This window comes from Leuciscus leuciscus (genome assembly GCF_965113295.1).
Source record: "Leuciscus leuciscus genome assembly, chromosome: 17".
Taxonomy (NCBI): Eukaryota; Metazoa; Chordata; class Actinopteri; order Cypriniformes; family Leuciscidae; genus Leuciscus; species Leuciscus leuciscus.
This window is the reverse complement of record NC_138741.1, coordinates 3273853-3300916: the sequence shown is the minus strand read 5'-3', so window position 1 is coordinate 3300916 and position 27064 is coordinate 3273853. Positions and strand designations below refer to the sequence as shown.

At 39.3% G+C, this 27064-nt stretch overlaps 3 protein-coding genes and 2 long non-coding RNA genes across 5 annotated transcripts; all 5 read left to right on the top strand.

Annotated features, from left to right (window-relative positions):
* Nucleotides 1-1356: 1356 nt before the first annotated feature.
* LOC309479001 (zona pellucida sperm-binding protein 3-like) lies at nt 1357-3698 on the top strand. Its single transcript, XM_082142847.1, has 8 exons — nt 1357-1903; nt 2392-2510; nt 2588-2691; nt 2776-2953; nt 3089-3206; nt 3289-3371; nt 3446-3537; nt 3612-3698. The coding sequence occupies exons 1-8, from the start codon at nt 1367-1369 to the stop codon at nt 3680-3682; spliced, it is 1302 nt and encodes a 433-aa protein (XP_081998973.1). The 5' UTR covers nt 1357-1366; the 3' UTR covers nt 3683-3698.
* Nucleotides 3699-10374: 6676 nt separating this feature from the next.
* LOC309478962 (zona pellucida sperm-binding protein 3-like) lies at nt 10375-12352 on the top strand (the record flags this gene model as incomplete). The annotated part of the gene is made up of 6 exons (XM_082142808.1): nt 10375-10838; nt 11164-11282; nt 11360-11463; nt 11561-11738; nt 11877-11998; nt 12237-12352. The coding sequence occupies exons 1-6, from the start codon at nt 10392-10394 to the stop codon at nt 12350-12352; spliced, it is 1086 nt and encodes a 361-aa protein (XP_081998934.1). The 5' UTR covers nt 10375-10391.
* A 2218-nt stretch (nt 12353-14570) lies between these two features.
* On the top strand, nt 14571-16011 carry LOC309478582. Its single transcript, XR_014199046.1, has 3 exons — nt 14571-14700; nt 15020-15122; nt 15945-16011. It is a non-coding gene; the product is annotated as an uncharacterized lncRNA (long non-coding RNA).
* Nucleotides 16012-21294: 5283 nt separating this feature from the next.
* Nucleotides 21295-22455, top strand: LOC309479032. Its single transcript, XR_014199139.1, has 3 exons — nt 21295-21470; nt 21980-22098; nt 22176-22455. It is a non-coding gene; the product is annotated as an uncharacterized lncRNA (long non-coding RNA).
* A 2609-nt stretch (nt 22456-25064) lies between these two features.
* LOC309478961 (zona pellucida sperm-binding protein 3-like) lies at nt 25065-27064 on the top strand (the record flags this gene model as incomplete). Its single annotated transcript, XM_082142807.1, has 5 exons — nt 25065-25583; nt 25861-25945; nt 26255-26432; nt 26573-26682; nt 26949-27064. The coding sequence occupies 5 exons, from the start codon at nt 25065-25067 to the stop codon at nt 27062-27064; spliced, it is 1008 nt and encodes a 335-aa protein (XP_081998933.1).

The following is a 27064-nucleotide window of genomic DNA, read 5'->3' as shown; positions in this document are numbered from 1 at the left end:
AATTAAAAGTACTTTTTTTCAGAAAGCCATTGATTGACTCAACCTTGCAAACCTGTTGGTAGACAACTTAGTGGATAGTGGAAATATGCACTTAAACACTCTGGAGTCCATCCCAGATGATGTCCCACGAGCAGGAGGCATTACCAGGGGCAACCAATCCCGGTCCAGCAGCACCACCAGGGTCTCCCTGCTCAGCTCAATACAAGTCTACATACTTTTTTTCTTATTTTATGTACTGTAAATTTAAGTGTTTGTTGATTTTATGTTTAACGTATGTTGTAAATAGTTGGAAAAAGTACTTTAATGTAGCCTATAGAACAAATGATTTTCATTTACCAGTTTTATAAAAAAAAAAAAAAAGGTATAGAAGAATTTGTGTCATGTAGAAATGATGAATGTGTCATTACAAAAATAAACAATGTCCAGAACAATTCATTCTCTTTTATTTACACATTTAAAGTTGCATAAAAATAATGTACAGAATTTCTTTCCTTTTAAAAAATAAAAGTGAAAAAGGTTAAACAAGAATATGTAGAAAAAATATATATATTTTCAATCATTCTCTCAAGAAGAGAAAACAGCCTGTCCATCCTCTCCCTGCTCTCCTCGCCTCTACCTCCCTCTAGTTGCATGTCTTCTCTGATCAAGTCCAAAAACTCATCCTCTGTCTTGCTGCCTTCGTGCTGGTGCTGGTGCTGGTGCTGCTGCTGCTGCTGCTGGTGCTGGTGCTGGTGCTGGTGCTGGTGCTGCTGCTGGTGGTGCTTCTGGTGCTGGTGCTGGTGCTGCTGCTGGTGGTGCTTCTGGTGCTGCTGCCTCTGGCTCCTCACCGTGGGCACCCACTGCTGAACTCGGCCCTGGTGTGTCCTCAGGGATTTCGGCAATGACGACACGGGGGTTGGTGCAATGCCTCTGTCCCAACACCTCATCCATGAGGACCAACCAGGGCCAAGTTTCAGTAGTGGGTTTCTCACTCACACCCTCACCTGTCCCAGGACATTTGCAATCCTAAGGGCAGAGCAAATGGAATAATGGTATCGGTTTCAAAAACTTGCACTTTGAAACCAGTTTTCAAAACTGTGAGTTTTAGGCCCCCAAAACGCTGTTTTTGTGTAAATGAACAAAATACATAAAAATATTTAGTTGAAAATGGTTTCATGTAAATACCTCCCTTAATGTGTCAGATAAGAGAGACATACAGAATGTGAAGAACAGTGGGTGCCTGAGATGCATAAACTCTACAGGTCCAGAGGAGAATCAAAGGTAATCAATTAAGGTAAAAGGGGTGGGACCACCTTAATTCAAAGGTGTAGAAACGGGCAAAGCCAAGTACTGGTGTGTTGTGGTGTTTGAGTCAAAGTTTGTTAGGATGGGGTTCCTGATAGTTGTCTTAGTGATTGTTGCATTTGATCTGCATGATGTCTGGGGAAGTTTAAGGTACAGTCATAGTCCAAGAATCATGGGGCCAAAATCAGATCCAGCTTCCAGAAGTCCTGCCCTTTCTCCTCTAGGGCTCTGGAACCCTTTGCAAGTGGCTTCTCAGTTTCAGAGTCCTTTGGGTCCCGACTTCAAAAGCCTTGCACAGGAGCCTTTTGGCTTTCAGGAGAAGCAGCTGTTGCAGGGTCCAGTGAAGCCTTTGGATTGGAGGTATCCCACTGTTCCTGAAGTTCAAAGTGAGTTGGTGGGGAACTTCCCGATGAGGCAACCCGTGACTCCCGGCAGCGTAGCGGTTCAATGCGGCGAGAACCGGGTTCTTGTAGAGGTCCAGCAAGACCTTTTCAGCAATGGTCAGTTGATCCAGCCAACTGGTCTGTCTTTAGGTGGATGTCCTGTTGTTGGTCAGGATCCTGAGTCTAGAGTGCTCATCTTTGAGTATGAATTACAGGACTGCAACAGTGTGCTGATGGTAAGAACTCATGAATCTTAATGGGTTATTTTGGTGTGGCAGAAGAGAGCCAAAATCTTTCAAGGAAAGTCAGTTAACTTGGTTGTCATTTGCATTGCCAGGGCAGCTAAGACCAAGTTCAATTTATTTAAATGGGTAAATCCTGAATTTTCAGGCTACTTGCCTTTTAAATAACCCTTCAAACCAACATCTGATCTAAACTATCCCACAAATGGTATGAAAGGAGCTTAAGAAACCAGAACAAATCTTGTGCCTTAATAGTGTTAAAGCTAGTTTTTACCCAGGAACAGCCAATGTGCATGTCTCCGAAACATTGACTGTCTCTGGCAACACTGGAGCTTCTGAGGGCAGCTGTAGTGATGTGAAGACTTGATTAATTGGTGATTTGCTCTTCAGGAATTCTCCCATTCATGGCAATATGAGTGCACGGTCTTGGTATATGTTAAGTCTCTGGGATGACCCTCTTGGTAACCACAATCTTTTTCCAGATGAATGAGGATGAGCTTGTCTACACCTTCTCTCTTACCTACACCCCTGAGGCGCTTGCAGGTACTCCGATTACCCGGTCCGATGGTGCAATTGTTGGTGTTCAATGCCATTATCAAAGGTAAGTGATCTATGTTACTTTCTGCACTTTCTTGTGAAACTGGGAGACCATTTAATGGATACTTTCATGAACCTCAGGCTCCAAAATGTAAGCAGTGATGCCTTGAGGCCAACATGGTTCCCTTATGCCTCAACCGAGGCTGGTGAAGAGGTCTTGCTGTTCTCCCTGAAGATCATGATGGGTTGGTACAAGTGTTTTTTCTTTCAATAAAATGAACCTTTACCCTTGCAATTGTGGTGTGCCTAAAGTGTTTTATTTTGTATAGATGATTGGTCCTATCAGAGGCCTTCATACACCTATTTCCTGGGTGGTGTTATTAACATCGAGGCATCTGTGAAGCAGTACAATCATGTGCCTCTGCGTGTGTTTGTGGACCGCTGTGTGGCCACTCAAGTACCTGATGTGAACTCCCTTCCAAGATTTTCCTTCATTGAGAATCATGGGTAAGGTCATGGCCCTTGATGCGGTAGGACTGTTTAAGTTGATTTTTGTAACCACAGTCATGGGTAAGGTCAAGTTGCTTGATGCTCTACAGTTGACATTCATGAGTTACTCTTTGTGATTTGCTTTGTCGTCAGGTGCTTTGTGGATGCCAAAACTACAGCTTCCAGCTCCCGCTTCATGCCTCGGTCCCAGGTTGACAAGCTCCAGTTCCAGCTGGAGGCGTTTATGTTCCGGGAGAGCAACAGTCCTTCTGTATGTACTATGAATATCATGAGTTAATTTGACTTCTCCTCCATCTGCTTTGGTTTTGTGACTTGTTTGTCATGCCTTGCAGATCTACATAACGTGTATTCTGAAGGCAACTATTGCTTCTGCACCCAGTGACGCTCAGCGCAAATCCTGTTCCTTTGCCAATGGGTACATGGGGTTTTTTTGGGGGGTTTATTTTAAGTCGACTTTTCTGATGTTGTAGGTTTCATGTCTTTTTGCAGGTGGTCTGCTGCTGATGGAAATGACCAAGTTTGTGGTTGCTGTGACTCAACATGTGGTCCTGATGGTGAATTTGCTGCCTCTCCCTATGGAGGTTTGTAGTTTTTTTTTTTTTTTTTTTTGTGCTTTTTCCCCCCAAGTGCTCTAACTTGGCTTTTTCTTCTCTAGGCATTCAGTGGGAAGGCAAGGCCTCACTTGGTCCTGTAATGGTTCAAGGGCAAAAGAGAGGTTCTCAATAAAACTGGCAAACCAATCCATGCTTGCATCTGACTTCTCATTTCACGTCATGTCTGGTTTAACAATTTAAATTGGAAGTGCCTCATTCTGCCAATGTGGTGAAACAACTGATAGTCCTATTGTACATTTGTAAGTCCCATATAGCCTGGAACCCTTCGGTTGCATTGTTATATGGGACTTGCAAAGGTACAGAAGTTTTTCTCCATATGGAATTTAAAACTTTTTTCTTTTTTAAAGGCTGCTAGTGTAAGACCAAGGTTAATTGATATATATACTTTTGAAGTGATCAGTTTGTTACTTTGTTTAACTGTAAATTTCCTGGTGAAAATAATTACCCATGATGCTCTTAAGAATTCAAAATAATTCCAAAAGTGCTCTGCAAGGAACACCTTGTCTCATGAAGCACTGCAGATGTAATGGAGTTGGTCTCTCTATCATTCCTTTACTCTGTGTTTGTGCATATTGTGAAAATTGTTTGTAATCAGCTTCCACTGAAGTTTGATCACATAAAGCTGTAGTGGTTATACTAAACTTTTTTTTTTTTTTGACCTGTATTTTTAGTGTACATGAAACTACAGCCTATGATTTGTTTGCACTCATGTGCTCGTTAGTTGACGTTATCTTTACAAGCTGTCAGTTTCTTAATTGAAATAGTGTATGAATGTAGATATCTTAAAGCCCTCTAGTGACTTTCTAGAATTCTCATTTGCTAATGCAGTGGTTGTTCAGTCCTGGTCCAAGGGATCCACTCATCTGTACATTTTATCTATATTAAGACTGTCAGTCCTAATCTGAATGAAATAAAAATTAGCAAGTGTGAATAAACAAATCACTTTTTTTTTTTTTTTACAAATCTTTTTCAAGCTACATTTTGAATCACATTTCTATAAATCAGTTTCAATCTGTCTGCTATGATTGGGGTTCATGTGATTTATGCAACTTTCTCATGCCACATAAAATGTGAACATCAGCTGCTGATTTATGAAACATGCTGAAAGTCACTGCAGAAACAAAATTGTTGTAAAGTGCTCAATGAGCAGAAAATGACAACATAATGAAGACATGGTTTGAAACCAGTGGAGACGACAGCACGGAATAAAGCTGCTCATACCAGCCTCCTATAGTTCTGATGTGGCCTAAGAAGATGCAGTAGTCCAGCGCGGTGGCTAGTACACGTAAATAAGACATCAGGGGCCTGTACCATGAAGCCGGATTAGGTGGCTAGCCAGCTATGTTTCAGTTTAGTTTCCGTCAACCCTGGGTTTTAGGTACTATGAAAGTAGCTTGGCTTTAATCGGTGTTCGTTGCCATGGTATCTTACGCTGCACGGCTAACCTGCTCCGGGGCAGGTTATGTTCTGGATTCAAGATCTCAGACTGAAGTTTGACCAATCAGCTGAGAGCAAAGAAACATATAGGTGACGTAACTTATTTCAAGTGTCTGTTGCAATGACTTCACCTTTTCTTCCAAATCCTGTGACATCTCAGCGCAAATTGTTTGACGAGCACTTCGTAGAGAAAGAGTTTTTAGCCAGACAAAATCCCCTTGCCTTAACTGATAGTTACTTGTATGAAAGATACAGATTTTCCGCGGAAGGAATGTCTTATCTTTGCGAACTTCTTGAGCCGCACATAAAGAATTTAACACGTCGAATTCATGCACTTACTGTACCGCAAATATTGCGTTGCGTTGTTTTTTTTTTTTTTTGCAAGTGGTACATTCCTGCACGGTGGGTGACGCACAGAAGCTAGGGGAAAACATATGTTTGTCGGACCATTCGCAAGGTGGTCCTCGCTCTGCAGGAGTACATGAATAGTTTCATTAGTGTTCCCCCGACATTTATCGACCATGTCCATAAAAGAGGGCTTTTATCAAATTGCCAGTAAGATATATTGATAGGGTGACATCACATGAACACTTGTTTTTTTTTTTTTTTCAAAAAGCAAATTTCACAAATGTAGCCTACTATACAATATAATACATGTTAAGAATTATTTTGAATCTTTTTTATTATTATTCTGTTAATCTTATGATAGGATTCCCAAGTCATTGCAACATGTATGCAGTGTAGATGCAATCACCATACAATATTTCACTTAATAAAAGCACACTGAAACTGCAGATAGGTCTCAAACTGTTTTATTGGTTTTGTGGGATGGAAGGGAGAAAGAGAGCAAGAGAAAGTTCCATTAATAAATATTCATCCTAAGTGTTACTTGGTTAAATAAGTTATACTAATATTATATATATATATATATATATATATATATATATATATAACTATATACACATACTGAGATCAGTTTTATCAAGCTGTTTGATTTTGTTTGGAGCCTCCTCAGCTCACAGTCAGCTCCTTTAGTGTGCAGTCTAGTTCAAGTCTCCTTTAGTGAACAGTCTAGTTCAAGACTCCTTTTGTACAGGGCCCTGACTGAGTCGGTTTCCACCTGAAACATAATTCCACCACAAACATGATCATTACAAGTTTTCTGGAGGCTCATCAAAATCACAAAAAGTTCCTTGACTTCCTACAAACACAGGACTGACTGTAATTTATGTCAAGGGTTTTAAATTCTTACACATTTCTTCTGAAGCCCATTGAGGTAGAGGCCTCAGTTTCTGGGGCAGGTTGTGAAAAATCCTACAATAAAAGAGATGTGTAAGGGCCAGTCCCTTTTTTATGCCACACATTCAAATGTTTGCCATAATAAAAAAGCCCAGTGCATTCACATCAGCAACTGTCTGAGAACACACAGACAGAGTGTCTTCATTTCCTCCACCCTAATAAATAAAAATAGGCCAATGTAAAGCATAACTGTTGTAAAGCAGGTTATGTTTGGTGTTCTGTCTGCTGCATACTGACCTCTGTGTGGGAGACTGTGTGTATGTGTGCTGGCTTCAACAGGGACACTGTATTTCCCTCTACTGCAGAACATAGTCAGCTATATTTACAACTTAAAAAAGTAGTAATGTATTGCACACATACCCAGTGTTACTTGCTTAGAGGAGCCAGCACCAGGGTCAGATTGTACAGCATCTGTAATCACATCCATAATCGTCCATCCCTTTGCCTACTCAGAGCCAACTCCTCCACCACAGTGTAATGTGGTTTACTGAATTTAATTATTTATTTCTGTTTGCTGCAAACAAGTGTTTGTGATAAAATGTTCACAAAAGTAATAAAAGGTTGTGGTAAATACTCACCACTTTGAATTATATTTTTATATTTTGTCTTTATCTGCTGCCAAGAACATTTGGAGTTGGGGTTGCATCTAAAAATCAATGAATATTAATCTTTCTTAGTACATACATGCACATTTTTTATATAATATAAAAATAGCCTATAGGCTATATTACACATAAATAGGCTACACATAGCCTACATACATACATACCTACATACATAATTTTACATAAATATAGAACGTATTTGTTTAACTTACACATTAACAATCAGCAATCTTTCTCCAACAGTCTTCTCTTGCTTTGGCCGCAGAGACCGTATTGTTTCGAGCTTGAAATACATATTTAAATTCATCGTAATTCTGAATGATTATCTCTTGCTCCTCCGCGGAAAAATATATCGCTCTCGCTCTACCCGCGATTGGTTGTTCAGTGTCGACGTCACTCTTTTATGTGCACGCGCGCGTGGAGTAATAGCTTAAGGATCAAATCCTGAGTTGACAGAGAAAGTTGATGAGCTGCATCATGGTACCAATAAAGCCTGGTTGCATCGGTTTGGTTTTGTCAACTCAAAACTAATCCTGTAACCTCGAGTTTGTTCAGCTACCTTCATGGTACAGGCCCCTGTATTGCAGACTCCTATGTTGCAGTTGTTGTTTTTGGCGTATGCTTACCAACACAACGTAATTTCCATAGAAATCAATGCAGATATTTCGGAAAGTGAAAGAGCGGCATGGATACACAAATCAGATCTGAATTAGTTGCAATACACAATGTGGACATCAATAATTTTAGTTCAGATTCCAATCGGTTACACAATTAATCAGATTTGGACTGACACTGTGAATATAGCCAAAGTGTGTCTCTCTTATTTAACACACCTGATTCAGATCAACTCATTAGGCAAGAGCTCCAATAACTAAACTAAGGGTATGTTTACGTGACAACATTGTACTAAAAATAAGAAAGGTTTTCCTTTGCATTTTTAAATGTTTTGGGTATAGACAATGTTGTCAAAATGATCCCGGTTCACAAGGATCTGTGAAAACAACTAAAAACGCTGAATTCTGCTGCCAGGCCAGTAGTTGGCAATGACACTTTGTAAAGAAACACTACACGCCTATAGACTGAACACGTAATACGCATTCACATGACGTCACCGCTTTCATAAATTCATGTTTTTGTAGTTTACACAGAGACAATAATGCACTCTAAACAAAAATGGTGCTAAATAGCACTAAAAGTGGTTCATTGGCTTGTAATCATAGGGGAACCACTTTAAGTGCCATATAGCACCTACCTTTGTCAAATGGTGCTATGTAGAACCATAAGAGGTGCCATATAGCACCTTAACCACCCCAAAGAACCGCTAAAGAACCGCTGAAGAACCAAACTGGGCTTAACAGGTTCTTTAAATGGTAGTGGTGCTATATAGCACCTTAACCACCGCAAAGAACCCCTGAAGAACCGCTGAAGAACCATTTTTTTTTAGTGTGTGGTATCGGTTTCAAAAACTTGCACTTTGAAATGAGTTTTCAAAACTTTGAGTTTTAGGCCCCCAAAACACTGTTGTTGTGTAAATGAACAAAATGCATAAAAAGATTTAGTTGAAAATGGTGTCATGTAAATACCCCCCTTAATGTGTCAGATAAGAGAGACATACAGAATGTGAAGAGCGGCGGGTGCCCGAGATTCATAAAATCTACAGGTCCAGAAGAGAATCAAAGGTATGCCCCAACCAGAAGTAGATTTAAGTTTTTAGAAAAAAGACAAAAGGAAGGTTCATATGAAACAGAAGTATATAATGTAAGGGAGTATATTGGGTCAAGATATGGGAAATATATGCACATTTTTACAGATGCATCAAAATATTCAAAAACTGGTCATGTGGGTTCTGCATTCATTATTCCAAAGGTTAAAGTGTATAAGAATAAAAGGATATCAGATTGTTTATCGGTGTATACTGGAGAGATGTTTGCAATAATTATGGCAATAAAGTGGATTAGGGAAGTTAAAATATCCAAGGCAGTAATATGTTCAGATTGTAGTTCAGCTCTAATAAGTTTGAAGGAGATGAAGTCAGAAACAAGACAGGATATGTTAATAGAGATAATTCAAGAATTATATTCAATCAAACAAGCTAGTTTAGAGGTACAGTTTTTTTGGGTTTCAGCTCATATTGGGTTGAGAGGTAATGAGGAGGCTGATGCATTAGCAAAAAAGGCAATAGAACGAGAAACAGTAGATATACAGATTTTATTTAGTAGGTCAGAAATTAAGTCAATTATTAAAAGAATATTCCGAAAATATGGCAGCAATATTGGGATAATGAAATAAAAGGTAGACATATGCATCAAATACAGTCAACAGTGGGTAAGGGAAGAATATCAGGTAGGAGTAGGTATGAAGAGAATATGATTACAAGATTAAGATTGGGGCATACAAGATTGAATAGTACATTGCATTTAATAGGTAAGCATCCAACAGGTTAGTGAAACAGTTGAGCATGTATTAATGCACTGTAGGAGATATAATGTTGAAAGGAAAGAGTTGAAGGAGGAAGTAAATAATATAGGAGTTAAGTTTACAATTCAAAATGTATTAAAGTCAGATAGGAGTATAATAAATTTAATGGTAGAATATTTGGGAAATACTGGGTTAAATAAGCGTATTTAAATAAGTTTTTTTTTTTTTTTTTGTCATGGGGGCTGAGAGTGGACGGAGGAGCTGAAAACGCAGCGCCGGGTGAAACTCTATGAAGCCTCTGTGCGGGTAAATAAGGGGAATTTATGTTGGTTGAGAGGTTATAGTATAGGAAAGTGTCAATGGTCCATTTTCAAGATAGGTGGCGGTAAGGCACATATTTGTCTGCGATCCGCCGTAAAAAAAGCAAGAAGAAGAGAATCAAAGGTAATCAATTAAGGTAAAAGGGGTGGAGCCACCTAAATTCAAAGGTGTACAAACAGGCAAAGCCAATTACTGACACATGTTAGGTAAAAGTGAGACAGATGGGTGCATCCATTGTGGGGTGGCAGAAACAGTGGAGCATGTGATTGTTCAATGTCAAGCATATAATGATGAACGAGCTCAACTTGTGGAAGATCTAAAGGAACTGAAAGTTCAGCTAGCAATAAAAGATTTATTTCAGAGTGCACAGATACAACCAAAAGTGTACCCTATTTTATTTAAATATTTGAGAGATACACGGTTGATACATAGAATATAAGGTTAAACAAATAAGTTTTTTTTTTTTTTTTTTTTTTGTTACTAGATAGTAGTTTTCCATTCCATCATCCTAGGTATTCACACTCCATCCCAGTAGGTGGCGGAAATGCACCAAAAGCTGGTTTGCCAACCGCCAATAAACAAAGAAGAAGAAGAAGCCAATTACTGGTGTGTGTTGTGGTGTTTGAGGCAAAGTTTGTTAGGATGGGGTTTCTGAAAGTTGTCTTAGTGATGGTTGTGATTGTTGCATTTGATCTGCCTGATGTCTGGGGAAGTTTAAGGTACAGTCACAGTCCAAGAAGTATGGGGCCAAAATCAGATCCAGCTTCCAGAAGTCCTGCCCTTTCTCCTCTAGGGCTCTGGAACCCTTTGCAAGTGGCTTCTCAGTTTCAGAGTCCTTTGGGTCACGACTTCAAAAGCCTTGCACAGGAGTCTTTTGGCCTTCAGGAGAAGCAGCTGTTGCAGGGTCCAGTGAAGCCTTTGGATTGGAGGTATCCCACTGTTCCCGAGGCGCAGCGTGAGTTGGCGGTGGACTTCCAGTTGAGGCAACCCGTGACTCCCAGCAGCGTAGCGGTTCAATGCAGCGAGAATCGGGTTCTTGTAGAGGTCCAGCAGGACTTTTTCAGCAATGGTCAGTTGATCCAGCCAACTGGTCTGTCTTTAGGTGGATGTCCTGTTGTTGGTCAGGATCCTGAGTCTAGAGTGCTCATCTTTGACTATGAATTACAGAACTGCATAAGCTTGCTGATGGTAAGAACTCCTAAATCTTAATGGGTTATTTTGGTGTGGCAGAAGAGAGCCAAAATCTTTCAAGGAAAGTCAGTTTACTTGGTCTTAGCTGCCCTGGCATTGCAAATGAAAACCATGTACTATCTATTTGAATGTGGAAAACCTGAATTTTCAAACTACTTGCCTTTAAATAACCCTTCAAACCAACAACATTTTGATGCTCTTATTTTGGAGTCATTCAACTATTGCACTGAGCACTTTCCCATTCATAGCAATATGAGGGCACTGTCTTGGTATACGTGAAGTCTCTGGGATGACCTTCTTGGTAACCACAGTCTTTTTCCAGATGAATGAGGATGAGCTTGTCTACACCTTCTCTCTTACCTACACCCCTGAGGCGCTTGCAGGTATTCCGATTACCTGGGCCGATGGTGCAATTGTTGGTGTTCAATGCCATTATCAAAGGTAAGTGATCTCTGTGACTTTCTGTACTTTCTCAAGCAACTGGGAGACCATTTAATGGGTACTTTCATGAACCGCAGGCTTCAAAATGTAAGCAGTGATGCCTTGAGGCCAACATGGTTCCCTTATGCCTCAACCAAGGCTGGTGAAGAAGTCTTGCTGTTCTCCCTGAAGATCATGATGGGTTGGTACAGGTTGTTTCTTTCAATAAAATACACCTTTACCCTTGCTATTATGGCTGTGCACTTAAAAAAGATAATTATATATTTTTATTTGTGTAGATGATTGGTCCTATCAGAGGCCTTCATACTCCTATTTCCTGGGTGACGTTATTAACATCGAGGCATCTGTGAAGCAGTACAATCATGTGCCTCTGCGTGTGTTTGTGGACCGCTGTGTGGCCACTCAAGTACCTGATGTGAACTCCCTTCCAAGATATTCCTTCATTGAGAATTATGGGTAAGGTCATGGCCCTTGATGTGGTAGGACTGTTAAGTTGTTTGTAACCACTGTCACAGAATAATGGGTAAAGTCTAGTTGCTTGATGCTCTACAGTTGACATTCATGAGTTGCTCTTTGTGATCATTTTGTTGTCAGGTGCTTTGTGGATGCCAAAACTACAGCTTCCAGCTCCCGCTTCATGCCTCGGTCTCAGGTTGACAAGATCCACTTCCAGCTGGAGGCGTTTATGTTCCATGAGGGCAACAGTCCTTCTGTATGTATTACGAATATCATGCATTAATTTGATTTCTCTTCTGGTCTGCTTTGGTTTTGTGACTTGTATGACATCCTTGCAGATCTACATAACATGTATTCTGAAGGCAACTATTGCTTCTGCACCCAGTGATGCTCAGCGCAAATCCTGTTCCTTTGCCAATGGGTACCTTATTTTTTTTATTTAATTAAAAATTATGGACTTTGTTCATTTTGAAGGTTCCATGTCTTGTCTTTTTGCAGGTGGATTGCTGCTGATGGAAACGACCAAGTTTGTGGTTGCTGTGACTCAACATGTGGTCCTGATGGTGAATTTGCTGCTTCTCCCTATGGAGGTTGGTAGCGTTTGCTTTTTCTAAGGTTGCTTTTATTCAAGTGCTCTAACTTGGCTCTCTTCTCTCTAGGCATTCAGTGGGAAGGCAAGGCATCACTTGGTCCTGTGATGGTTCAAGGGCAAAAGAGAGGTTCTTAATAAAACTGACAAACCAATCCTTGCTTGTTTCCGACTTGTCATTTTGCATCAAATACCTGCTTTTGAAGCCATCAGTTTACATTACATGTTTTTCGTTTAACAGCAGAATTTCCTGACGTAAAACCTATCCATGATGCTCTTAAGAATTTGGCAAGCAAATGATTCCAAAACTGCTCTGCGGGAACACCTTGTACCATGAAGCACTGCTGATGTAATGAAGTTGATCTCCCTATTGTATTCCTGTGCTCTCATAGTTTGTATATGAATATTGTGATGCTTTAATAAACTTTATCTGACATTTGATCACTAAGCCCTAGAGGTCATACAAAACTAAACACACCCTCTCTCTCTGGGATCTGTATTTATGAATCTCTAGTCTTTCATTTGAACTCAGGTTCTTTTTAGATTACAGTAAGTTTCTGTCATGGACAAGCTTGTTTGTAAAATTGTGAATGTAGATAATGTAAAATCTTCTAGTGACTTTCCAGGCTGTTTTTCAGTCCTGAGCTGTGTCCGAAATCAAGTACTTCCCTATTATGTAGTAGGCGTAAATACAGTACGCCAAAATATTATGTCTGAATACATGGTATTGGAAAAACAGTAGGTGAAAAGTCCACGACTTATAACTTCTGTGAAAATTCTAAAGTGTGCATTCAATGGACACTTCACTCTCCCATCAGGCCACGGGAGAGGATTAATGAATGTTTGATTCGCAAAAACGTACACTTTGAAACCCGTTTTTAAATGTTTGTGTTTTTAGGCCTTCAAAACACTGTGGTGATGTAAATAAATGGCCAAAATGCTTAAGTTGACTGCTTTTAGTTGAAAATGGTGTCATGTTTGTCATTTGTCACACTGTAAAAAATCCAACTTGCAAATTGTTAACTCAGTTTAAAATTTTAAGTTGAGTGGGCAAATTTTTTACTGCAATGTTGAGTTTACTTATAAAAACTATTTAACTGCAAGTGCACTACTATTTTGTCCAATGAACACAAACAATTAAGTTGAGAAAACTTAATATTTTGATTTCATAGTTCGAACGTTTAACTTCCCGTCATCGCGCATGCGCAGTCTGTCTCGCTGTACGTTACTTGGGGTTTCCTCCTCCAACCACGCTATCGAAGGGACTGGATTTCATCTGATTGCGGTAAGTTTTCTTTAAGCTTTATGAATGAAAATAGGCTATAAATTGCACACATATGTTGATAAAATATAGTATTATGTTAAAAGATATATTTCGTGGTGACGATAAGTTTCTATTGTTAGAGATTATCCACGTAGCACATTGCTACTTAACGTGCTAACGTTACCCAGACTAACGTTAGAGTGAGGAAACATGCTTGAAAAAGAAGGACAAGGACGTGCATGGTGTTTAAAAGATCTTAAAAATGTTAAGCTCAGTAAGTCGTGAATAAAGACTGAAATGCGGTGCTTGCGCTGATTGAGAGACAGAAAGCCGCTTCTCTTGGACTCGGACAGAATCTGAGTGCGAATTCAGCTATCTTTCGTGGCGTATTGCGATTTAATAATGACATACACATACAATTATGTCAATAACAAAAAACAAAACAAAAAAGTATTCAAGTAAACACAGTCGACAATGTCTTAAGTGAACATAACCAATTTGGTGAAACCTAGATGTTTCAGTATTAGATCCATGAGCTCTTAAAGTGACCGCAGTCCGTTCAATTTAATTTGAAGTTTATTTGTCATGTATACAAATTTCAGTTGCAATTTGTACATGCTTAGGTTGAGGCTCAGTCATTCTACAGTAGTGCAATATAATTAAATACAATACAATTTAGAGGAAAAATTTAATAATAGAAGCCCATGCAAAACTAATGTGTTATGTTAAAAATATATATGTTAGCTTTGCATATCAAATAATAAAATGGGTAGTATGTGTGCGGTATGTTTTAAAGTGAATAGGATAAAAATATTGTGTATCCTTAAATATTAGGCTAAATCCTTAATGTTAATCAATTAACAAAAGACAGTAAATACAGTGAAAACTATGCATTGATTCTTTTTCACATTTGATTATTCATTTTCTGTATTATTTTTGCTACATGTTAAATTAACCTACTGTAACTGATTTTTTTGTTGTTGTTTTGTTTAATAAAATTATGTATCTTTGTTCTGTTGTATTTGTCCTTTTTAGACTAAAGAACATCAGTACAATGACAAGATCCTTGGATGTGCTAAAACAGTGGCCTTTATTTTTTAAAAGATCAGGTGAGTTGAACTGAATTTACTTACTGTTTCAACAATGTTTTTTTTTTTTTTTTTTCAGGGTCTCTGCTCTCTGCTGAGTATTACAGTATCACACAAACTGATCCGAAGAGCACCTTTTTCTCTTAGTTAAATGAATACACATCTAGTTGTACAGAGCAAGTGGTGGAGATGAAGATCCTCACTTGATCATCAAGTAATTATTTTGCATGTGATCATATCTCTCTGATTAAAGGCTGAATGGTGCCATCTCTTTTTCAAGGTAATTCCCATGCTTCACTTTGTATATAACTTGTTCCGTATTTGTTTTTCTGTCTTTCAGACACAGAAACTCCAATGTGCTTCCTCAAAGAAAGTCTACAACTCTTAAAGGTCTGCCTTTGTTTATGAGGGAAAAGTCTGGAAACATCCTGAAGACTTGCCTGGTAAGAAGATCATCAGCATATACACTCACACCTGATATATTTCACCTATTTACAAGATGCTGTTAAGAGATAGGTTTTGTGTGATATACAAAACTTATCATCAACAGACAAAGTCATGGTAAAAATTACTTTATTAAATAATCGTAGTTGAAACTTTCTCAGTGATCAGTTTGACTTCATCTGATAGCACAAATTCAACAAGTTCTTATTTTACCAAAGCAAAGACAGTGGAAAATTACTGCTTCACAACACTGTCCGGAGACATTCCCTCTGATATCTAACCTGTTAAAACAATACAGTGCACAATCATAAGGTTAAACAGTAATGTAGCAATAGCAGAGTAAATAAAATTAATATAATATGAAAGAATATGAATATAGGAGATATAAACAAGAAAAAGCAGCATGAAAGTAATCCATGTGACTCTAGTGATTTAAACCAATCTTCACTGATGCAATATGACCAGTTTTGGGTGATGAACAGAATGTGTGCCTTAATACATGTACGATTTTGGGTGACCTAAAATAACTAAACTAAAACTAAAAAAAGCATTAAATCAGAATGGCCGTGGATTCTGCTGTGGACGAATGCCACAGGCAATCACATCAATGCTGATATGGCATTGTTTGGAGGTGGGAAAATGTTTTCTGTTTATCAGTTTTAGCTCTATGGCTGAATTTGAACATGCTTAAAAAACATGACCACCTTTAATTTTCAAGTGAAGTTACATGAGCAGACCTTTAGGAACACTCTGTGGTCTAACATAATTCAATACAATAAAAAAATGACCCTAATTTTATGCTGATTTATTTTCTACTGCAGGACACAGAGCCAGAAGACATTCACAAGGGGAGAAGATGAGGACCTTAACTATCGTTGAAGATGATGTTTCCACTGTCCACTCAAACCCAAATATAAGGTGCCTCTCTGTAGTACTATAAGAGCAGTTTGGGCCAGATAATGTGCAAGACCTTTGCCACAGTTGTTACTCTCCTCTTTGGCTTGATTTATGGCCCCAATGTTAACTATTCTATTCTAAAGCGTTAAAATACACCAGTTAAGTGGTTAATACACGCTGGTTAAGAAAAAAATTGTTTAGTTTGTTTAGAAAAAAAACGTTTATTTATCTTGACCTAAAGTGCTCCGCAAGGCTGATTTTTTTTTTTTTTGCATAGTCCTTCAAAAGATTGTCCAAGTAGCTGCAATCCATATGGATAATTGTAAGGTTGAGCATTTATTTATTCCAGTTTGTACTCTAATTTTGTGCATAGTCTTTTTATTTTTTTTTATTTTTTTTTATAAATCTTGAAGAGTGGAGTAGAACTTCATCACCTTAAAATATGTGTACCTAATGCAAATAGAAAATGTGTTGTTTTGCAGAATATTTGTCAATAAATAAGTTCTGTAATGATAGCAATGTCTTTTGTATTGTGTTGTATTTACAGTATGGTTTACTCCCTGCATTTGGATTCTTAATGTGAAGGCTGTACAAGTATCTGGGTGAGATATTTGAAAAAGTTGAATCAACTTAAAAAAGTAAAAAAGTTGAATCAACTTAAAAAAGTTAAAAATTGAATCAACTTAAAAAAGTGAAGCAACCAGCTGCAAAGCTTTTTTGAGTTTACTGAACTTCAGGACCTCTGTAGTTGTGCTTACTCGTTTCTTTGAGTTGGACTGGTAGTTGGATGAACTTCGACCACTGAAGTTGAGTAAACTCAAAAATGCTTTGCAGCTGGTTGCTTCACTTTTTTAAGTTTACTCAACTTTTTATTTTTTACAGTGCATTAACTAATGGTGTTATTAGTTTACACATCACCCCCGTCCTCTGCTCACTTCATTGGCTCCCGGTACGGTTTAGGGTGGAGTATAAGGTTCTGATGTTTGTTTATGAGGCCATCAATGGTCTGGCCCCGGCATATCTCTCCGAGCTGGTCACTGTATACCAACCTGCCAGAACCCTCCGCTCCTCTCAGAGCATTTCTTTGATTATCCCTAAGTTTAGATGCAAAAAGTTTGGAGGCCGATTTTTGTGGAATGCCTTACCTACTCCCCTTCGTAACATAACTGTGTTTAGTGTTTTTAAATCGCAGTTAAAAACGTTTCTTTTTAGGAAGGCTTTCAAATCGTAACCATCTTTTCTGTGTTTTTATTCGTTGTGTTAGTTACTTTGTTTTAACTGCTTAAATTAGCTTTAATTTGCAATTTTTATATCCTGTTGCCTTTTTTATGTGTCTTATGGAAAGCGCTTTGTGCACCTTTCTGGTTGTTGTAAAGGCGCTATATAAATAAAAATTGATTGATAGATTGATTGATGTAAATGTCCGCTCAATGGCTGCATCCGAAGTCACATACTCTATTGAGTAGGTATTTATTTCACAACCTCTAAAAAGTATGTTCTGTGTAGTATGAATGAAATCCATATATACGACATCCACCATGTTATCATTGTCATGTGACCTTCCAGCATCAGTTGTTGCTTCACTGCCATTCACAAATCCTCTCCTGAGGCCTCATGGGATAGTAAACTGTCCATCGTATGAACACTTTCGAATCTAGCCTGAAGTAGTAGATCATCTGGGTACTTTTTGCCTACTCTTTTATGAGTTCTGTAAATTCGAACATACTTCTTTTGTCATATACTGTTTTTCGCCAACTATATAGTATGGAAGTATGCGATACAGCCCTTTTATCAAATAAGAGAGACTGACCCTGTGTCTCAATGTCCATACTATCCATCCTAAACAGTATGTGAGATTAAAATAAATGTGTCCCAAAACATAGTATGTTGAAAAGAGTATGCCAGAAGTCCCCGGATGGTCTACTATTTCTGGTCGATTATCGAAGTGTGGATCCGTGCTCACTATAACGGCTAATATTGCCCACAACCCATTGCGCTTTGGAGGAGGATTCAGTTCAGAACTACAAACACAAGTTAAAAGTGTTCAGAAAACTACAAAACATGGCTGATGTGCGCGACAAATGGTCAAGAAGAGAGTCTTCACAAAAACAGTACATACTGTTAGGGTATAGTATAGGCGAACTGAGACACAGCAAGACAAGGGCTGCGTTCGAAACCGCATATTCAATGAGTAGGTACTTAATTTCAATAAGTACTTGCTTAACGAGCGCTAAAAGAGTAGGTACTTTATAGCCTGATCTCGTTAAGTATGAATGCGAACCGGACATCTGCCATGTTGACGTTATCATGTGACCTACGACGCGTTATCACAAGCGTTAAAAAGCGTTAACACGTTTAATTCATCTGTCTGTAAATATCTTGATATTGATTAAACTTGCTCATTTTGTGGTCTTTTTGAAGAAACTGCTGCCCATTTATTTTGTGAATACATTTAGGTTTAATTTAAATTCTTATATTTAACCCTACTAATGTGACCCACCGTTTTATCCTTAACAATATTATTTATTTTTATTACGAAATCCAAAATTGTCATATCTTGAATATGTTGTTAATTTCTTTATTTTATATCCAAACATTTTCATCCACAAGCAAAAGTAGCTTAAATCTCCTTTATGTTTTCCTCTTTTTCTTGTTGAATTTAACTCGTTTCATCCCTCAGGCCTAGACCTATAAATAACAAAAAATTCATTTTTTAAATGTATTATAATTAATTATTTAAGAAAACATATATTAAGATATTCAACCTTGTAGGTTCTTTTTTCCTGTGTATAAAATCTCATATTATGTATGCGAACCCATGATATATATATATATATATACATACACCTCATAACATCAGTAACTCTACAGCCCTACCTAGAACGGTTTTCCTCAGCGTTTGTAATGTCTGCACAAAGGGCAGCTGTGCGAAGATTCGCCTTTGGAGAATTGCTATCCCACCCCAAAACATACAATAATAACAACGATAAATGCTGACCAATACTTAATTATATTACTTTTTACTGAAAATGATATAATTCAATAAAACAAACAAAATGTAATGTATGTCATATGACATAGCTATGCATGAATACACTCTAGATGTGTATATAGTGAACATATCTACATTTTCATTCAAACAATTCATTAAAGCATTAATTCATTAAATTATTTTATTTTATTTACTGAAAACAATGAGAAATATTAATAAATTAGTAAAAGAATGAATGAAAGTCACCATCACACAATAAACAAATGCATATACAAGTCAACACATGAAATAAAGCTTTATTCAAACTACAATCATGTATGTAGGCTACAGGCGCTGAACTCCACATCCTTCTGCTATCTCAACACAGCGGTTCCCATTCTGCAGCTTTATTCTGATTAATCAGCTGACTGCCAGAAGTGAGCCGTTCCTTCGTGCCTGAGGTTGTTGCGTGATGTGTTGTGCTTCACAATCTGAGGCAATAAGGGCAGGTGGAGTGATGGAGGGTCTCATAAGAGCAGGTGGAGTGATGGAGGGTCTCATAAGAGCAGGTGGAGTGATGGAGGGTCTCATAAGAGCTGGTGGAGTGATGGAGGGTCTCGTAAGGGCAGGAGGAGTGATGGAGGGTCTCATAAGAGCAGGTGGAGTGATGGAGGGTCTCATAAGAGCTGGTGGAGTGATGGAGGGTCTCGTAAGGGCAGGTGGAGTGATGGAGGGTCTCATAAGAGCAGGTGGAGTGATGGAGGGTCTCATAAGAGCTGGTGGAGTGATGGAGGGTCTCGTAAGGGCAGGTGGAGTGATGGAGGTTCTCATAAGAGCAGATGGAGAGATGGAGGGTCTCGTCCATGGCACCATTTCCAGGATTCAGCTCTGTGCTCTTCATCCTCAGTGCTCACACCAGTCTGCTGACATTTCAGATCCTACAAAAATGCACAAACATAACACAAAAGCAGTCATTTTAACAGCACAATGTCATTTGATTTAATTATTATTTAGAAGACAAAAACGCTTTTTTTTCACAAACCATCACCTTTCCTTGCAGGTCCTGCTCTACCACAAAAGCTGTGCAGCAAATGCACAGAAATCAAGAATCAGAAAAGTGCTGTAATAGCTCTGTTTAAAATTACAATAATTACAATAAACTACAACTTAATATTTAAATAGTCGTTGTTATTCACTTCTGTAGTATACTCACTCAAAGCCTTTGATGGCAGCATTCAGCTTCATGAGCCACTCTCCACTGGATAAACACCCATCTGTTCATCTGACCCTGTAACATCCAGACGAGATTCATATTACCTCTGTGATTTATGAGCTCAACACTACATTTAGATGTTGAGGTTATTTTAACTTTTTATCCAACATAAATGTTCCTCAATTTATCAACAGTACTAATGGACAAATAAAATAGATAACTTATGTTTAGTTACTTTATAGATTTGTTCTACATAATAGAACCCATTCATCACTCAGATGTCTATTTCGTGTTGTGATGTGCTCTTCTGCAATACTTATTGAAGATTTTCCTGTCAGATGTAAATAGACATTTAAAATAAGCGTCTTTAAGATGTATATGGTTTATGTAAATCCACTTTAGAGCGTAACTTGCGTGTCCTTACTGGAGCTCCCCTGTTAGCTAAACATAATAAAACGTGTTTTCGAACGCAGCCAAAGTTTCTAACATGGATAAACTGTCAGTTTCCTAATTGCAAAAAGACTTTAGATTAAAACCTCAAGCCTTTTTTTGGCTAGTGACATTATAGCACGCTCTCATTGGCTAATGTATAAACTCTACAGGTCCAGAGGAGAATCAAAGGTAATCAATTAAGGTAAAAGGGGTGGAGCCACCTTAATTCAAAGGTATACAAACAGGCAAAGCCAATTACTGGTGTGTGTTGTGGTGTTTGAGTCAAAGTTTGTTAGGATGGGGTTCCTGATGGTTGTCTTAGTGATTGTTGCATTTGAGCTGCATGATGTCTGGGGAAGTTTGAGGTACAGTCATAGTCCAAGAAGCATGGGGCCAAAATCAGATCCAGCTTCCAGAAGTCCTGCTCTTTCTCCTCTAGGGCTCTGGAACCCTTTGCAAGTGGTTTCTCAGTTTCAGAGTCCTTTGGGTCCCAACTTCAAAAGCCTTGCACAGGAGCCTTTTGGCCTTCAGGAGAAGCAGCTGTTGCAGGGTCCAGTGAAGCCTTTGGATTGGAGGTATCCCACTGTTCCTGAGGTGCAGAGTGAGGTGGTGGGGAACTTCCCGATGAGGCAACCCGTGACTCCTGGCAGCGTAGCGGTTCAATGCGGCGAGAACCGGGTTCTTGTAGAGGTCCAGCAAGACCTTTTCAGCAATGGTCAGTTGATCCAGCCAACTGGTCTGTCTTTAGGTGGATGTCCTGTTGTTGGTCAGGATCCTGAGTCTAGAGTGCTCATCTTTGAGTATGAATTACAGGACTGCAACAGCGTGCTGATGGTAAGAACTCATGAATCTTAATGGGTTATTTTGGTGTGACAGAAGAGAGCCAAAATCTTTCAAGGAAAGTCAGTTAACTTGGTTGTCATTTAAAATTGCAGGGCAGCTAAGACCAAGTTCTATTTATTTAAATGGGGAAAAATCCTTAATTTTCAAGCTACTTGCCTTTTAAATAACCCTTCAAACCAACATCTGATGTAAACTATCCCACAAACGGTATGAAAGGAGCTTAAGAAACCAGAACAAATCTTGTGCCTTAATAGTGTTAAAGCTAGTTTTTACCCAGGAACCGCCAATGCGCATGTCTCCAAAACATTGACTATCTCTGGCAACACTGGAGCTTCTGAGGGCAGCTGTAGTGATGTTAAGACTTGATTAATTGGTGATTTGCTCTTCAGGAATTCTTCCATATTGCACAGTGCACCTTCTCCCATTCATGGCAATATGAGAGTCTTGGTATATGTTAAGTCTCTGGGATGACCCTCTTTGTAACCACAATCTTTTTCCAGATGAATGAGGATGAACTTGTCTACACCTTCTCTCTTACCTACACCCCTGAGGCGCTTGCGGGTACTCCGATTACCCGGTCCGATGGTGCAATTGTTGGTGTTCAATGCCATTATCAAAGGTAAGTGATCTCTGTGACTTTCTGCACTTTCTCGTGAAACTGGGAGACCATTTAATGGGTACTTTCATGAACCGCAGGCTCCAAAATGTAAGCAGTGATGCCTTGAGGCCAACATGGTTCCCTTATGCCTCAACCAAGGCTGGTGAAGAAGTCTTGCTGTTCTCCCTGAAGATCATGATGGGTTGGTACAGGTTTTTTTTCAATAAAATAAACCTTTACCCTTGCAATTGTGGCTGTGCCTAAAGTGTTTTTTGTATAGATGATTGGTCCTATCAGAGGCCTTCATACACCTATTTCCTGGGTGGTGTTATTAACATCGAGGCATCTGTGAAGCAGTACAATCATGTGCCTCTGCGTGTGTTTGTGGACCGCTGTGTGGCCACTCAAGTACCTGATGTGAACTCCTTTCCAAGATTTTCCTTCATTGAGAATCATGGGTAAGGTCATGGCCCTTGATGCGGTAGGACTGTTTAAGTTGCTTTTTGTAACCAGAGTCATGGGTAAGGTCTATTTGCTTGATGCTCTACAGTTGACATTAGTGAGTTGCTCTCTGATTTTTGTCGTCAGGTGCTTTGTGGATGCCAAAACTACAGCTTCCAGCTCCCGCTTCATGCCTCGGTCCCAGGTTGACAAGCTCCAGTTCCAGCTGGAGGCATTTATGTTCCGGGAGGGCAACAGTCCTTCTGTATGTACTATTAATATCATGAGATAATTTGACTTCTCCTCCATCTGCTTTGGATTTGTAACTTGTTTGTCATGCCTTGCAGATCTACATAACATGTATTCTGAAGGCAACTATTGCTTCTGCACCCAGTGATGCTCAGCGCAAATCCTGTTCCTTTGCCAATGGGTACATGGGTTTTTTGGGGGGTTATTTAAGTCGACTTTTCTGATGTTGTAGGTTTCATGTCTTTGTCTTTTTGCAGGTGGTCTGCTGCTGATGGAAATGACCAAGTTTGTGGTTGCTGTGACTCAACATGTGGTCCTGATGGTGAATTTGCTGCCTCTCCCTATGGAGGTTTGTAGTTTTTTTTTTTCTTTTTTTTTTGTGCTTTCCCCCCCCCCCAAGTGCTCTAACTTGGCTTTTTCTTCTCTCTAGGCATTCAGTGGGAAGGCAAGGCCTCACTTGGTCCTGTAATGGTTCAAGGGCAAAAGAGAGGTTCTCAATAAAACTGACAAACCAATCCATGCTTGCATCTGACTTCTCATTTTACATGTCTGGTTTAACACTTTAAATTGGAAGTGCCTCATTCTGCCAATGTGGTGACACTGATAGTCCTATTGTACATTTGTAAGTCCCATATAGCCTGGAACCCTTTGGTTGTGTTATATGGGACTTGCAAAGGTACAGAAGTTTTTCTCCATAGGGAATTTTAAAATAACTTTTTTTTTTTGACCTGTATTTTTAGTGTACATGAAACTATAGTCTATAATTTGTTTGCACTCATGTGCTCGTTAGTTGACGTTATCTTTACAAGCTGTCAGTTTCTTAATTGTAAAATTGTGTATGAATGTAGATATCTTAAAGCCCTCTAGTAACTTTCTAGAATTGTCATTTGCTAATGCAGTGGCTTTTCAGTCCTGGTCCAAGGGATCCACTCATCTGCACATTTTATCTATATTAAGACTGTCAGTCCTAATCTGAATTAAATAAAAATTAGCGAGTGTGAATAAACAAGTCACTACTTTTTATTTTTTTTAACATCTGTTTCAAGATGCATTGTTTTGAATCACATTTCTGTAAATCAGTTTCAATCTGACTGCTATGATTGGGGTTCATGTGACTTATGCAACTTTGCCACACAATGTAAACATCAGATGCTGTTTTATGAAACATGCTGAAAGTCACTGCAGAAACAAGATTGTAAAGTGCTCAATGAGCAGAAAATGAAGACATGGTTTGAAACCAGTGGAGACGACAGCACGGAATAAAGCTGCTCATACCAGCCTCCTATTGTTCTGTTGTGGCCTAAGAAGATGCAGTAGTCCAGTGCGGTGGCTAGTACATGTTGTAAATAAGACATCTGTATTGCAGACTCCTCTGTTGTTGTTTTTGGCGTATGCTTACCAACGTAATTTCCATAGAAATCAATGCAGATATTTTGGAAAGTGAGCAGCATGGATACACAAATCAGATCTGAATTAGTTGCAATATACAATGTGGACATCAATAATTTTAGTTCAGATTCCAATCGGTTACAAAAATAATCAGATTTGGACTGACAGTGTGAACATAGCCAAAGTGTGTCACTCTTATTTAACACACCTGATTCAGATCATCAACTCATTAGGCTAGAGCTCCAATAACTGAACTAAGGGTATGTTTACATGACAACATTGTACAAAAAATAAGAAAGGTTTTTCTTTGCATTTTTAAATGTTTTGGGTACAGACAATGTTGTCAAAATGATCCCGGTTCACAAGGATCTGTGAAAACAACTAAAAACGCTGAATTCTGCTGCCAGGCCAGTAGTTGGCACTGACACTTTGTAAAGAAACACTACACACCTATAGATTGAACACGCAATACGCATGCGCATGACATCACCGCTTTCATAAATTCATGTTTTTGTAGTTTAGACTACATAGACAATAATGGTATCGGTTTCAAAAACTTGCACTTTGAAACCAGTTTTCAAAACTTTGAGTTTTAGGCCCCCAAACCGCTGTTGTTGTGTAAATGAACAAAATGCATAAAAAGATTTAGTTGAAATTAGTCGTGTAAATACCCCCCTTAATGTGTCAGATAAGAGAGACATACAGAATATGAAGAGCGGTGGGTGCCCGAGATGCATAAAATCTACAGGTCCAGAGGAGAATCAAAGGTAGGCCTAATCAATTAAGGTGAAAGGGGTGGAGCCACCTTAATTCAAAGGTGTACAAACAGGCAAAGCCAATTACTGGTGTGTGTTGTGGTGTTTGAGTCAAAGTTTGTTAGGATGGGGTTTCTGAAAGTTGTCTTAATGATGGTTGTGATTGTTGCATTTGATCTGACTGATGTCTGGGGAAGTTTAAGGTACAGTCACAGTCCAAGAAGCATGGGGCCAAAATCAGATCCAGCTTCCAGAAGTCCTGCCCTTTCTCCTCTAGGGCTCTGGAACCCTTTGCAAGTGGCTTCTCAGTTTCAGAGTCCTTTGGGTCACGACTTCAAAAGCCTTGCACAGGAGCCTTTTGGCCTTCAGGAGAAGCAGCTGTTGCAGGGTCCAGTGAAGCCTTTGGATTGGCGGTATCCCATTGTTCCCGGGGTGCAGCGTGAGTTGGCGGTGGACTTCCAGTTGAGGCAACCCGTGACTCCCAGCAGCGTAGCGGTTCAATGTGGCGAGAATCGGGTTCTTGTAGAGGTCCAGCAGGACTTTTTCAGCAATGGTCAGTTGATCCAGCCAACTGGTCTGTCTTTAGGTGGATGTCCTGTTGTTGGTCAGGATCCTCAGTCAAGAGTGCTCATCTTTGACTATGAATTACAGAACTGCATCAGCTTGCTGATGGTAAGAACTCATAAATCTTAATGGGTTATTTTGGTGCGGCAGAAGATAGCCAAAATCTTTCAAGGAAAGTCAGTTTACTTGGTCTTATCTGTTTGAAAATCCTGAATTTTCAAACTACTTGCCTTTAAATAATCAACAACATTTTGATGCTCTTATTTTGGAGTCATTCCACTATTGCACCGAGCACTTTCCCATTCATAGTAATATGAGGGGGCACTGTCTTGGTATATGTGAAGTCTCTGGGATGACCCTCTTGGTAACCACAGTCTTTTTCCAGATGAATGAGGATGAGCTTGTCTACACCTTCTCTCTTACCTACACCCCTGAGGCGCTTGCAGGTATTCCGATTACCCGGACCGATGGTGCAATTGTTGGTGTTCAATGCCATTATCAAAGGTAAATGATCTCTGTGACTTTCTGTACTTTCTCGAGCAACTGGGAGACCATGTAATGGGTACTTTCATGAACCGCAGGCTTCAAAATGTAAGCAGTGATGCCTTGAGGCCAACATGGTTCCCTTATGCCTCAACCAAGGCTGGTGAAGAAGTCTTGCTGTTCTCCCTGAAGATCATGATGGGTTGGTACAGGTTGTTTCTTTCAATAAAATACACCTTTACCCTTGCTATTGTGGCTGTGCACTTAAAAATAATTATACATTTTTATTTGTGTAGATGATTGGTCCCATCAGAGGCCTTCATACTCCTATTTCCTGGGGGACGTTATTAACATCGAGGCATCTGTGTATCAGTACAATCATGTGCCTCTGCGTGTGTTTGTGGACCGCTGTGTGGCCACTCAAGTACCTGATGTGAACTCCCTTCCAAGATATTCCTTCATTGAGAATCATGGGTAAGGTCATGGCCCTTGATGCGGTAGGACTGTTTTAAGTTGTTTGTAACCACTGTCACAGAGTCATGGGTAAAGTCTAGTTGCTTGATGCTCTACAATTGACATTCATGAGTTACTTTTTGTGATTGTTTTGTCATCAGGTGCTTTGTGGATGCCAAAACTACAGCTTCCAGCTCCCGCTTCATGCCTCGGTCTCAGGTTGACAAGATCCACTTCCAGCTGGAGGCGTTTATGTTCCATGAGGGCAACAGTCTTTCTGTATGTATTACGAATATCATGCGTTAATTTGTTTTCTCTTCTGGTCTGCTTTGGTTTTGGTTTTGTGATTTGTATGACATCCCTTGCAGATCTACATAACATGTATTCTGAAGGCAACTATTGCTTCTGCACCCAGTGATGCTCAGCGCAAATCCTGTTCCTTTGCCAATGGGTACTTTTTATTTTATTTAATAATAAAAAAAAAAAAATGTATGGACTTTGTTCATTTTGAAGGTTCCGTGTCTTGTCTTTTTGCAGGTGGATTGCTGCTGATGGAAACGACCAAGTTTGTGGTTGCTGTGACTCAACATGTGGTCCTGATGGTGAATTTGCTGCTTCTCCCTATGGAGGTTGGTAGCGTTTGCTCTTTCTAA

Bases quoted from the DNA above. Each gene is read 5' to 3' on its own strand.
- LOC309479001 (XM_082142847.1), top strand. From the start codon at position 1,367: ATGGGGTTCCTGATAGTTGTCTTAGTGATTGTTGCATTTGATCTGCAT. The intron at 2,511-2,587 runs GTAAGTGATCTA...CATGAACCTCAG, and splicing joins GTTCAATGCCATTATCAAAG to GCTCCAAAATGTAAGCAGTG. The intron at 3,538-3,611 runs GTTTGTAGTTTT...TTTCTTCTCTAG, and splicing joins TGCTGCCTCTCCCTATGGAG to GCATTCAGTGGGAAGGCAAG.